The sequence below is a fragment of the Balaenoptera borealis genome (genome assembly GCF_965194805.1).
Source record: "Balaenoptera borealis genome assembly, chromosome: 5".
NCBI lineage: Eukaryota > Metazoa > Chordata > Mammalia > Artiodactyla > Balaenopteridae > Balaenoptera > Balaenoptera borealis.
Window position 1 is genome coordinate 59,130,411 of NC_138862.1, and position 14,211 is coordinate 59,144,621.

Genomic DNA, 14,211 nt, shown 5'->3' on the forward strand with positions numbered 1-14,211 from the left:
AAACTACAATGACAGAGTTGAGTAGTTGTGACAGAGATCATATGGCCTTCATAGTCTAAAACATGCACTATATGGCCTTTTACAGAAAACACTCTGCCACCAACCCCTGGGCTAGAGGACTATTTAATGTGTCAATAATGCACTCTATATTCCTTGTAGTAAGCATATTGTCTCTCCTTTACCTGACTCCAGCTCTTCCCAACTATTTAGTAATACTATATATGCCTTGACTATATAGTTTGTCTTGTTCCTCACTTCCAACTCCATGTAAGAGGTTCAGTGTATGTTTCTTGAAATATTCTAAGGCAGGTGCACTTAGAGAGTAGCCTCTATTCTAATGGGAACCCTATGAAACATTCCTGAGACGATAGATTGGTTCAATGTCAGAATTCTCTTGCTACTAGAGTCCTGTATCAGTAGCTCAAAGTCTCTCTGGACTTCTATCTTGTTTACCAATTTCTTGTCTAAGGTTTTGAATTATTATTAAATACTCAGCTACTCACATTCTTAGCAGCTGTACATGTACTCATTCTGAATTGCCTACCTAGTTTCAGACCTAGGCTCTGTTTTGACTATGTTACCTGGATTTTAGCTCTTTCATGCCTGGTTCCTTCTTCTACACAGCTGATATGATGTTATCCACATCATAAGCATCTATCAACTGGCAGAGCAGTGAAGAAATATGTTTACAAATTTTCTTAAGCCATCTTTGTATTTATATGAATCTTAGATATAGTCAGATATATAAAATACTCATATTTACTATACACACCTGGTCAGATGTAAAACTTAACATTTCAAAACTGCATCCAAATAAAAATAGTATCACAGGGAGAGGAATTGGAAAGTCTTTCAAGTGTAGGTTCAAAAATGCTGCAAAAAAATATGTCTATTGAAAGGCAGTGAAATACCACATTTATAGAACTTTAATTTGATATGACTTCTTAATACTGAGGACAATGAAATACTGCACCACCCCTTACTTGCTATATTCCTGTAACTGAAATCCTCCTTCACACTTAAGCATATAGAATCAGTGTAATTGGTCATCCACTAAATTCATGCTTTACTTCTTTTACGAAGTCTACCATTTTCTTAGAATCTTTACTAAATATTGCTAGAAATCATTGGTTCTTGTGTTCCTACTAAAATATTTATAGCAGTTTATGTACATGCTATAAATCAGATATTCATTTCTTTAGCAATCCTGCAATGAGGGATTAATAAACTACTAAACTTAAATGAAATATCCTGGCTGATTCCCAAGATAACAATGAGGAATTAGTGTAATAATTTAATAATGAGAAAAACTAACTACCTATTACTAATTACCTACTACCCATTAGAAAGTCTATAATGAATATTTAACTTTGTTCATAATTTTTTTCAAAGTGCAATAAGCAATATCACAGCATTTCCTTCAGTTTAATGTTTCTAATTCTTTGTAATACAATTCCTAATCAGATCAAAGGATGCAAAAAATGTGCTTTCTTTTGATTTCTACAGTGTTCTTTTCTTCTCATAAAAGCTGGGCATAATTTACCATTTGGACAAAACCTAAGGGAACACCTACCAAGGGGTTAAAAAGTAACTGAATCATTCAGAAGACCTATCACTTTGAAAATTCTTTTTCCAAGTGAAGAAATCTGTGGGACAGCTAATTTTCAAATATGAATGAAACTCTAGCTTATGATGATGCAGGTAACAATAAAATCCCTAACCTTTGATTTTCTGCTTATCTGGTTCAATTCCCCACGTCACTTAAATCTAACCACGACCTAGCAAGTAAGAAGGTATGAATACTCTGAACTCAATAGAGGTGAAGAATGTGGATCAGATCTACATGGTCTTTCCTCAAGGGCAGATTACTGTTGGATTCATTTGATTGAAAATCTTGGTATAGAGGTATGAATTTAGAAAAAAAATCTAATTTCCTATTATTGCTACTTTTCTTAATTCTCTCTGGTGACATTTACAAAATACATCCACAAGACACACTTAAATAAAAAGAATTACACCTACCTCCGATTGTACAGATCAAAGACAATATTAGAATGATTTCAGGGAGTTCCTGAGAACTTTTCATGAATGTATTCCTAAAAAAATCCAGCCATATGTTGGTAAATCCTTTGTTAAGAAAAGTGAAATTAGAAACAAGGCCATTCATCCTGTGGTTTCTCATAGGCCGTCTGAATCCAACTCTTAGGACTCTGCAAAACTCACCTAGGACCAAAAGAACATAAGATTTTCCTTCTTGGTGGCCTTCTACAGCTTTTCTTAAAAAATAAATAAAAAGCCTATATTTCTCTTTAGTTATTTCTAGTGATTTCTTAGGGTGTGCCAAAATTAGGGATGCCTCCCTCTTCAACAATGCTTTCAATTTAAATGATAGAAGAATTACAACCCCAAGTGATAGAGACGAGCCAGTGTCATCCTGTGTTCTTATGATGTCAAGCACTACTCAGCTATTTTTCGCCCTGTATCTATCCAGCTGAAAAGAGGATTTTTCATCTAACCAGTCACCAGGACCACAAGCTGGTACAGGTTACTTAGTTCTGAGGATGGACAACTGAGGGGTTTGCTCTCAGCTTATCTGAGCCTCTGGAAGCATGTTCTGGCAGCTATTCCAAAGTAGGAAGTGGTGGTGGTGAGAATATGCTGATCTCTTTTGTTGTTCTATCCAGACAGAAATTAATAAACCATGATGATGTTCAATAACAGCCTTCTTTTATCTCCTTTGAGACATTGATGGGCCATGTTTTCTCTAACTTTTAAATATTTTTATAGCAACCAAGGACCTAAGAAAAATATTGAAAACAAAATGATTTAAAACAAGGGAGTTGTTACATGTTTCTGTTGTTACTTCTTGGAAAAGGAACAAGGGCCATGGTGTGTCTTGGTTTGAAGAAATAGGTGATAGCTGCTGTCTGCCAATCCCACTTGCTTCCCATGGTGAGGAAAGTTTTACATCGGGGTCTTAAACTTCATGCAGGGAACTCTTCCAATTCTCTCATAATATTGGCTTAACCTTTTCTGGTGTCTATTAGCATCTCATCTGGCTGCCTCGCTAAGCAATCAATTAGTTATTACTAAACTTCCTCTCACAATCCAGCAATGTCTTTTTCAGTTTCATATTTCACATACATATGTTTTATAATATGCTCTTTACTGACTATAAAAACAAACTTTTGAAAGAAAATTAAATGAATACATGCTTATTGTGAATATTTTTGAAATAAATATGTAAAGAAGCATTTCAAAAACAGAAAAAAAAATATGCAGTCATGCCATCTAGTGGCTTTTATATATTTTATTTACATAGTTCTGTTCATCCTTATATAATTATACTTTCTGCTTCTTTCCACATGGTATTGTATTACCAGCATCAAAGGGCCTTGTGAACACTGTTTACTAATGCTGTACCATATTAGCACCAATGTAAAAGTGCTGACTCTCTGGTCAGATTGCGACTCTCTGCACACAAAGATCTGATGGGCTGCGGCTTGCAAGGTAAAAGACTCTGGGCAACTTGCTGTTGGCCTCAGTTTTCTAATCTGTATAGTTTCCCAGTCTATGTAATTCCTCTCCCTGTATTTATAATTTTATTTGAAATCACCTGGAGAGCTATAACGATACTATTGCCTGAGTCTTATCCTCAGCGATTCCTATTTAAATCAGTCTGGGTGGCAGCTTGGGCTCCCCAGGCAATTTTAATGTGTAGCCAATGTTAGTAACCACTGTGATTCACCCAACTCAAAGGCAGCATTGCTCAATTTTCAGTCTCAAAGCCAGCTTATTTTCAATATTTTGAGTCAGGTATTTTGAGAAAGGGTATCAATGTCCTTCTGGTGAAAACCCCAGAAACACATCTGTAGTTGACAAGTTTGGATTATTATGTGTCTCAGTGAGGGAGGCCATTCACCCTGGGGAACTGTTGGGAGGTTCAGTAAAAGGATGTTAGAAAGAACTAATTGTGGATCTGGGTAATTTTGGAGAGGGTCTAAGGAAGTGAGAGTTTACTATAACTTGGGTGCTGTCAGAAAGCAAGGACAATTCTGTGATTGGGTATCGCGATAAATCTTATGTATAGCGAAAGCAGACTAGAATGGGGATAAAGCTGTGATGAGTACAGAAGCAGAAGCCACTCATTTTAGATGAGGGAGGGGATGTTTGGTACTGTATGGGTTGCATGGTGACTTCTTTTTGTCCAACTCTATTTATGGTCTCCTAGTGAACTCATCTGATTTTGATGTTCTGTGAGATTATGTCCAACAGGAGAACAACATGGACTAGCTGTGAGCATCAGACCAGCTTGTAGTAACACTAAGTGACACCTAGCTCTGGGTGCCAGACCAGTTCCCTGATATTTGGGGCTGCTTTTTTTTGGTTTGTTTCATTTTTCCTCAAAGGATTTCTAAATTCCTTAACCTCACTTTAACATGTTAAGAACTGAAAGTAGACCAAGGGATCTTGATGGTAATTTAAGTGATAGAGGAGAGCAAGCTCAGTTATCCCTCTAAGACAGAGATTTTCAACCTTGACTGCATATTGGAATCAGAGAGTTTTAAAAATACAGATACCTGGGTGGCACCACAGAGGTTAATTTAATCGGTCTAAGGTGCAGCCTGAGTATTAGGAACCTAAAAACTTCCCAGCGATTCTAATAATCAGCCATTATTTAGAAGCACTGCTCTAGGAGAAATCTGTGCCATTAGGGAAGAACAGTGTGATAGACTGATGGTATTTGCTCTCAGCATCAAACTATTTAGGAAAATATTGTCAATTTCACCTATTAATTTTCTCACTATTACTCCAGGACTAAATATTCTGGAGCAAACGTGTTTGACCAAAAAAAGGAAAAATATTTTCTGCATCATAGTTATACATTCCTATAGGCTCTCAGAATTTAATACAGTTAAGGAAAGTATTGTTTTCCAAACTAAAAGCAGGGATACATGTTCCCATAAGCATTTTCTCATTTCTAAAATTGTTTATTTGAAACCTTAATAACCATAACTCAAAAAGACACATGTACCCCAATGTTCATTGCGGCACTATTTACAATAGCCAGGTCATGGAAGCAACCTAAATGCCCATTGACAGAAGAATTGATAAAGAAGATGTGGTACATACATACAATGGAATATTACTCAGCCATAAAAAGGAACAAAATGGGGTCATTTGTAGAGATGTGGATGGACCTAGAGGCTGTCATACAGAGTGAAGTAAGTCAGAAAGAGAAAAACAAATATCATATATTATTAACGCATATATGTGGAATCTAGGAAAATGGTGCAGGTGAACCTGTTTGCAAGGCAGAAATAGAGACACAGGTGTAGAGAACAAACGTATGGGCACCAAGAGGGGAACGGGGGGGTGGGATGAATTGGGAGATTGGGATTGACATACATACACTAATACATAAAAAATTACTAATGAGAACCTACTGTATAGCACAGGGAACTCCACTTTGCTGTACCGTAGAATCTAACACAGCATTGTAAAACAACTATACCCCAATAAAAAAATAAAGAAAGAAAGAAAAAAAAAAGGAAACCTTAATAAGTGTTTATACATTCAATCCTAATAAATCCCTTTCATAAAAGAATAAAATTACTCCAAATCTTAATTATTCTTGAACTTTAGGGACATATATGATCAAGTTCAACAGAATTTCCCTGTTTGGCTGTAAATACTCAATTTGGCTTCTTCAACCTCTACTCCAAATTCTCCTAACAAACTTTTCCCCTGACCAAAATGATCTCATGTTAAGTTAGCATGTAAATGCTAATATTATTCTAGTTTGATACTTTAAAGGATATGGGTAAAGAAGTAGCAGCTTAGATTAAAGTTTTTCAATGTAATTAAAACTCTTCTTCAGCTTAACTTGACTTTTGACAATTTTGAATACGTTTATGAGTTAATGTCTCATTAAGTAAAAAATATTGATTTGTCTTGAAATTGCCACATAGGTTTCCTATATTAACTTATTAATAAATTAAATAATGCCTCAAATCTCTTTCTGTGTGGAGTTAATAACTGTCCTCTCAAAAATGGCATGTGGATTTGTCCTCAACATCACTCAGCCTTGAGAAATTCTCTCTCATGGAGTGGAAATCGTACTGATTCACTCTGTACTTGAAAATGGGAAATCTTTCTTCCTTTTAATCACCACATTTTGCAGGAATTAGGTGACCAAATCATCCTGAAAAGAGAGCTGTGGGATCCCAGTAATCTTCATTAGCTGTAAAGTTCTCATTGATTTATGACAGATGCAGAACTGGGGTTGGGTTGTCTCTGCAGAAGACTCTCCACACAGTACAGCAGGGCCTTACTCACAGACTCTGAAGGTGAGCAGTCTGTTGCCCTCCTAAGGCTTCTTCACTCAGAACGAGCCCTTCCTCCCTCTCGGCTCTGCTGCATACACCTGAGGAGATTCACCAAGGCATCAGTGTGCTTTCTTCTTGGTGCCTCATAAGGCAAAGGGTACAATCACCAGGCAGGTGAGCAGAAGTCCGGAAAGTTGATATGGGAAGTGTAATGGAGGACGGGCAGGGGTTAAGGGACAGAAATTCACACTGAAAGGCTGGTTGATCTTCGGAAAAGTGTTTGATTGGCTGCCATAGGAAAGTTGGAAACTACAAGAGGGAGTGGCTGGCTGAATCTGTAGCTGGAACACTGTGGGATCATTTGTTCTTCTTTGCGGAAGAAAGTACCCAAGGGGAAGGGCAACTTCCTGAAGGGGAAGCCAAGGGAGGACTCACCATCTAGAGCCTCAGGAGGAGTATCGTGTGGTATGTAGGTGATAAGTGGAGGCTACCTAGTCCGTTCACCCTAGAACAGCCGCAACTAACTGCTACCTCACTGACAGTTACTTGCTGTAAGCCCCGCCCCTGGTCTGCACCCATTGGCTTCAGCTTCACAGCCCCTGACTTGATTGGCTGACGAAATACAGTCCTAGAAGGCGCTACACAGCATCATTGTCCCTGCACATCTACGGCAACCCCTGAAGCCTTAAGGCCGTTTATTTAAAAAAAATAAAATAAACAAAGGTGAAAAGGAACCTCCAGAAATTGTATTGGTATATTAATTTAAAGCTTAGGAACAGTGGATTTCTGACAAAGAGCCAATAGACACTGTTTTCCCAGAATTCTTATCTAGATAAGATAGAGTGATAGAGATTTTGAAATATGAGGATGCAGATTGCTGGGTTAGGGAACAAAAAAGAGAGAGAGGGAGACAATGGCTATTCTAACCATGTAGGAGAATGCAATCAAGACAGGCAAGATAGACTTTATCTTCTGAGTCCTTTATCTAGGGAAATTTTTTGGAATAATGATAGACTCATTTCTTTTTTCTAAACATAATATGAAAAGGATATTTTCATTGAAATTACTTAGTGATACTACCATAGAGCCAAATTTCATATTCCCACTCTCATCATAAAATATTTGGGAAGGAATTTTGTAATGATTTTGAAATCTAGATTCTTATTTGGCTCTATGCTCTAGAGGTGCTCCCTATTTTGGCTATATGGGTCCTTCTGGCCTCTGGTTTGGTTGGTTGCCATGCCTTGCCTTGCAAGAGGCTCCCAGCCACTGGAAGACAGGCTCAGGTCACAAGGCTGCTGGCCACATGGACTCAGGAGGTCCTGGTGTAGTTCTGGTCTACTGGTGGGCAGAGATGTGTGCTGCAGTGGGTGAATGTGGGGCTGGCAGACTCAGATCTAGTGTTGGCTTGCAGGTGGGTAGGATTGGTTTTTGACATGGCTGGCTGTTGGGTTTGGGCTGTCCCAAAGCTGGTGTTGGCCCACTGGTGAGTGGGGTAGATCCCATGGTGGCTGGCTGAGGTGTCCAAGTTGTCTCAGATCTGGTATTTACCTTCTATTGGGTGGGGCTGGTGCCTAGAGGATCCCAGGGCTAGAGCTGCCACACTTGTGGTGGAGTCAGGTTCCCAAGTCTCAAGCTACAGGACCCTGGAGGTCTCAGAGCTTGTGTAGGCCTGCTGGTAAGGGGGGCTGATTTTTGACATGGTTGGCTGCAAGGTCTGGCATGATCTGAGCTGGTGTTGCCCTGCTGGTGGGTGATTCCAGACCCCAGGGTAGCTGACTGAAGGTCTGCCGTGGTCCTGGGGCTGGTGCCTACCCACTGGTGGGTGAGGCTGGCCCTAGGGCTACTGCCAGCTAACTGGTGGATGGAACTGGATCCCAGGGTCTCTGGCTGCAGGACCCTGTGGGTCCCAGGGATAGTGCCAGAGGACCCCTGGGTCCAGGGTCCTCTGGTGGACAGGGCCAGGCCCTGAGGCAGGTGTGGGATCTGCGGTATTAGGGCGGGAAGTCTACTGGTGGGTACAGCTGTGTCTCCACTCAGCTCATTGCTTGTCCTAAGGTGTCCCAGGCCACAGGCTGATGGATGGGGCTGAGTCCTGGCACTTATAAGCTAGAGGCAGGATTCCAAAATGGGTCTTGCCAGCACCCGGGCCACATGGCAGAATGAACTCCCCAAATGGCTGCCACCAGTGTCTATGTCCCTGGGGCAAGCCCCTGCTGCCTTCTGCCTCTCCAGGAGGCTCTCCAAGATCAGCATGTTGCTCTGATCCAGGCTTCTTTCAAATGACTGCTTCTGCCCTGGTTCCCGAAGCATGTGAGATTCTGTGTGTGCCCTTTGGGAGTGGAGTCTTTATCTCCTATAGCCCTCTGGCTCTCCTGAAAGCAAGCCCTGCCTGCCTTCAAAGCCAAATGTTCTGGAGGAATCATCTTCCTGGTGCAGTACCCCTAGGCTGGGGAGCCCAATTTGGGTCTCAAACCCCTTGCTTCTTTGGGAGAACCTCTGCAATTGTAATTATCCTCCCATTTGTGGGTTACCCACCCAGGGGTGTGGGTCTTGACTGTACCACATTTCCACCTGTCCTATCCGTCTCATTGTGGCTCCTTCTTTATATCTTTAGTTGTGCAAGATATTTTCTGCTAGTCTTCCAGTTTTTTCTCATCAATAATTTATGTGTGAATAGCTGTAATTTTGGTGTACCCATGGGAGAGGGTGAGCTCAGGGTCTTCATAGTCCTCCATCTTGGCCACTCCTCTTAGCACTTTTTAATTTTAATTGGGGTATCGTTGTTTTACAATGTTGTGTTAGTTTCTAGTGTACAGCAAAGTGAAGTAGAGTTCCCTGTGCTCTAACAGCAGGTTCTCAGTAGTTATCTATTTTATACATATTGGTGTATATATGTCAATCCCAATCTCCCAATTCATCCCACCTCCGGCTTTCCCCCCTTGGTGTCCATATGTTTGTTCTCTACATCTGTGTCTCTATTTCTGCCTTGCAAAGGTTTTTGATAAAAATTAGCTGTTAATGTTATTGAAAATCTTGTGCTACTTTCAATGTTCTCTTTGTCTTTTTTTTTTTTTTTTTTTTGTTCTCTTTGTCTTTGATTATGTTTGATTATGATGTGCCTTGGTGTGGATCTTTTTATATTTATTCTACATAGAATTTACTGATCTTCTTGGATATTTAGACTAATGTTTTTTAAATCAAATTTGGAAAGTTTTCGGGCATTGTAAAAAATTTATTTATTTTATTTATTTATTTTTGGCTGCATTGGGTCTTCGTTGCTGCGCGCGGGCTTTCTCTAGTTGCGGCGAGCGGGGGCTACTCTCCGTTGCAGTGCGCGGGCTTCTCATTGCGGTGGCTTCTCCTGTTGCAGAGCATGGGCTATAGGCGCGCAGGCTCAGTAGTTGTGGTGCACAGGCTTAGTTGCTCCGCGGCATGTGGGATCTTCCCGGACCAGGGCTCGAACCAGTGTCCCCTGCATTGGCAGGCGGATTCTTAACCACTGAGCCACCAGGGAAGCCCTCAGGCATTATTTTTTAAAATATTCTTTCTATCCCCTTTCTGTATCCCTTCTCCTTCTGGGACTTTCCTTACAAATATGGTGGTGCTCAGATAGTGTTCCACAGATCTCTGAGGTTCTGTTCATTTTTCCTCAGTCTTTTTTCTGTTTCTCAGACTAGATCTATCTCCAAGTTTATTGATTCTAACCTTTGCCTCCTTGAACCAGTCGTTGAGCATTTCTAGTGAATGTTTCATTTCAGTTACACTTTTCTAATCCAGAATTTCTGTACATTCCTTTTTATAATTTTTAATCTCTTTATCGATATTTTATACTTGGTGATACATCATTCTTAATACACTTTCCTTTAATTTTTTAGACACGGTTTCCTTTAGAGTACTTTGCTGGGATCCCAGTCATTCTTCAAAGTTATAATGCTTGTGTTCACATCTTTATTACTCACAAGAAAAGAATCAGGGGCAGGGTTTTCACCTCAGTAGAACTTCCTGTTCCCCAACATAGCAGCAGTGCTTCTCCCTGACCCAGAGGCTGCTGGGCATTTAATCCTAATACGTTTTACTCACAATGAGTTCTTTCTCTATCTCAGGAAGAGCTCCCCAAACCAGAGGTAATATATTCATTATTCAGCATCAGTTTCCATTTCCCTTTGAAAACTGAGTTTTCTCTGTCTCATTACCAAGGCAACCTCTCTCAGGTGGGTAGTAGACTTATAAGTGTGGGTTTAGAAGCTGGAATTTAGATAGAGGGAAGTTTTGTCTTAAGGGAAGTCAGGAAAGAAAGACCTCCAATACCTAGAGCCATAAGAAAGAGATGGATATTGGTATATGAGGTGGGGGGAGGGTGGGGACCATCTATGCCAATAGAGGCTTTTGTTTTCCTGAGACAGGAGCTGAGGAAAAAGTTATGAGAGGAGAAGGTAATTTTTAGAGGCATTTATGAGTGACAAAAAGAGAAAAGAAAAGGCTTAGTGCCCAAAACGTGTTCAGTATGTGCACACATTAACGCGGGGTGGGGTGAGGGTATGGCTATGTGTGTACTAACTGGAGGCTGGTTAATGATCTCACTCCAGAGAAGCTAAGCCCAACTGCACTTCTCTGAGAACACTAATTTCCCCAAGTCCTAGCCCTGGTTTCAATGCCCCACCCCTGGTCTGTTTGGCTAATTAAGTGTAATTCTAGGAGATTCTGGATAAAGATCACCAACCATAACTTGTAAGAGAGGACATACAGTCCAGAAGACACTAATCATTTAACCAGCAATAACAGAAGTGCAGGAGGAAAAAAAATCCTCATTTTCAAATGAATTGATCACATTAAAAAAGTATGCTGTGAACCGGTAGAGAATGAACACAGCTTTTCCAGGATTCCAGCAGGAGGAAGACCTTCTGGGGAAGCTGGTATGAATTCATGTGCATAAAACACCAATAAGCAGGTGGCTGGGTTGGAACTGAAGGGAGAAAAATAGAAACCAAAAGCACCAAGCAAGGAGTGCTTTCCCTCTACTTAAAATTGTATATAGAGAGAGGAGTTTATAGGAAGGTGAAAATGACCTGTTTGTTTGTTTGTTTTTTCATTTTAATACATAAATAGTATTTACTTTGAAACTGCTTAATGATTTTACAGGAAAGTTATTTTTTAATTTTCCCACTCCAGCTGTTTGGGGAGATGGATTTTAGGGATTAGATCCTGAGAGGAATGATTTTTAGACACTTAACATACCTCTGTGGAAAGCGGTCTTTTCACCTGATCTCACTGTAGGTAAACTAGTTTGATATGCATGACATACATAAAAAACTGGGAAAGGTTAGTAACACTACCCAAAGAAGAGCTAATTAAATTTTCTTGCAAGTCAGCAGGTAAGTTTTGAGGCCCTGTGTATGAATCATGTGACAGCTACAGGACAGCAGGCAGATAGGTTTAAGTAAAATTTTATGCGTAGACCTAGGATTCTGAGTAGGGTTGGCACACAGGAAGTTAAAAATCAAGACAATGTTTTAACGGATTTTCGGAGCAAGTGGTTACTGAGTAACAGATTTGGCTGTAAACGCTTCATTTCAGTTCCAGAGTTCAGTTAGAAAATGAAATACTGCAAATGTTAGTGAAGATTTTATCATCAAATTTCATGGGCTTTCCATGCCATCCTATTATCCAGCTCCTCATGCTACCCCTCAGGGTACAAGGATCAGGTAAATTTCTACTTTTTCTCTCGAATGCATTTGGGTGGAAATCAATGGCAAATAAATACCAGGCTGTAGTCTTTTTACTTTCATAAGGTTAGGTGAAGAGGACATTATGTTTGGGTCTGCATGTTAATCATGTAGCTATCCAAGTTGTTGACAACTAGCAAACAGTTTAAGTTGAGCATATTTGAAACAGTGACTTAGTAAACAGAGAATGAAAGAAATATAATAAGCACTGCTTCTGAAGTGAGCCCAAGTAGCTCAAACAGGGGAGCCAGAAACCTGCTGGAAGCAAATGAACTCTTTGCAAGTTAGTTAGTTTTGCAGTATTCCTTGCAGCCCATTTGCCTTTTAAGTTTGACTTGTTTTGAGGCTCTTCTTGGTCATTAAGAAATTTTCATTTTTGTGTTGTCATATCTGTTGGGGTTTTTTGTGGGTTTGCTTATCATTACAAACTGAGGTACACCTGAAACACATCAAAGATTTAGTAAATATTCAAGTCCTGCTTTTTTCTAGTCATTAAAAAATAATTTGATTAAAGATATTTAACTCAAATCCATCTAAAATCAGTTTGGTTCACAGTAAAGGCAATAACTAATGTTCTATAGGAACAGCAGAGAAAAAAAATCATGATAACTTCTAGTTAAGGATTTTTTCATGGGGCAAGTATCATTTGAATTTAGCTAGATGGTTCAATCAAAAGTTATATGTGGGGTGACCTATGCTGAGGAAAAAAAAGAGTGTGACAGGTACAGGAAACCATTATGTTCAGGTTTTTTCTCCTTAACTTACTTCTGCATCTAAAATGCAAAATGGAGAAGACTGTCACCAAGTAACTCAGAATCTAGTAAGGGACACACGCATGTGAACAAGTAATAGTGAAGGAGTGTGGTAAACCCAGTTATAGAAATTGTTATGGAAATAGTAATCGTTAGCTTGTAACTCTTTTGTGTTGCTCATTTGACTTCCCTTAATACTTTTCCCTTTTTCCTTGAGGGCAGGGACTATATCACCCATGATAACTAAAATGTCTATGGTTATTTATAACCAGCATTACATCTATATGTTCTCCTTTCATATTCACAATATTCTGTGAGTCAGGTACCGCTAAGCCCATTTTTCAGATGAAAATCCTGAGGCTTAGGAAGGTAAAGGATTCCTACAAAACCACACTCTTGAAAGTAGCCCAGGTAGGACATCATCACAGTCTTTTGTTGACAAATGAAATACTATGTATGCAACAAACTTGTGATATGTATTTAAATATTCTACAATACTGTGTACATAGTTCCAGACCAAGAAATTTTTGAAAATTATTTGAAAAAAATTTTGCTTATAATTTGAACATGAAAATCAAGAGAAGTGGATGAAAAGCAGAGAGCATAACATGAGGTAAGTAAAGTACATGAAGATTTTTTTTTTAACATCTTTATTGGAGTATAATTGCTTTACAATGGTGTGTTAGTTTCTGCTTTATAACAAAGTGAAACAGCTATACATATACATATCCCCATATCTCCTCCCTCTTGAGTCTCCTTACCACCTTCCGTATCCCACCCCTCTAGGTGGTCACAAGCACCGAGCTGATTTCCCTGTGCTATGAGGCTGCTTCCCACTAGCTAACTATTTTACATTTGATAGTGTATATAAGTCCATGACAATCTCTCACTTCTTCCCAGCTTACCCTTCCACCCCACCGTGTCCTCAAGTCCATTCTATATGTCTGCGTCTTTATTCCTGTCCTGCCCCTAGGTTCTTCAGAACCCTTTTTTTGTTTTAGATTTCATATATATGTGTTAGCGTACAGTATTTGTTTTTCTCTTTCTGACTTACTTCACTCTGTATGACAGTCTCTAGGTCCATCCACCTCACTACGAATAACTCAATTTCGTTTCTTTTTATGGCTGAGTAATATTCCATTGTATATATGGGCCACATCTGCTTTATCCATTCATCTGTCTATGCATACTTAGGTTGTTTCCATGTCCTGGCTATTGTAAATAGACCTGGAATGAACACTGTGGTACGTGACTCTTTTTGAATTATAGTTTTTCCAGGGTATATGCCCAGTAGTTTGCTGGGTTGTATGGTAGTTTTTTTTTAGTTTTTTAAGGAACCTCCATGCTGTTCTCCATAGTGGCTGTATCAATTTACATTCCCACCAACAGTGCAAGAAGGTTCCT

The 14,211-nt window shown here is 39.5% G+C and overlaps 2 protein-coding genes across 3 annotated transcripts in view; one reads left to right on the forward strand and one right to left on the reverse strand.

Moving 5' to 3' along the window:
* SLC9C1 (solute carrier family 9 member C1) overlaps nt 1–9,375 on the reverse strand; it is a 100,495-nt gene extending 91,120 nt beyond the window's left edge. The window contains exons 1-2 of the mRNA XM_082394810.1: nt 2,023–9,375; nt 773–873 (exon numbers count right to left, since the gene is read on the reverse strand). Of these exons, the coding sequence (XP_082250936.1) occupies nt 773–873; nt 2,023–2,182 (261 nt within the window). The 5' untranslated portion in view covers nt 2,183–9,375. The remainder of the gene's footprint in view (nt 1–772; nt 874–2,022) is intronic.
* A 43-nt stretch (nt 9,376–9,418) lies between these two features.
* Nucleotides 9,419–14,211, forward strand: part of LOC309630044 (uncharacterized protein) — a 47,404-nt gene continuing 42,611 nt past the window's right edge. For both annotated transcript variants that reach the window (XM_082394806.1, XM_082394807.1), the window contains exon 1: nt 9,419–12,034. In XM_082394806.1, the coding sequence (XP_082250932.1) occupies nt 11,941–12,034 (94 nt within the window). In that variant the 5' untranslated portion in view covers nt 9,419–11,940. The remainder of the gene's footprint in view (nt 12,035–14,211) is intronic.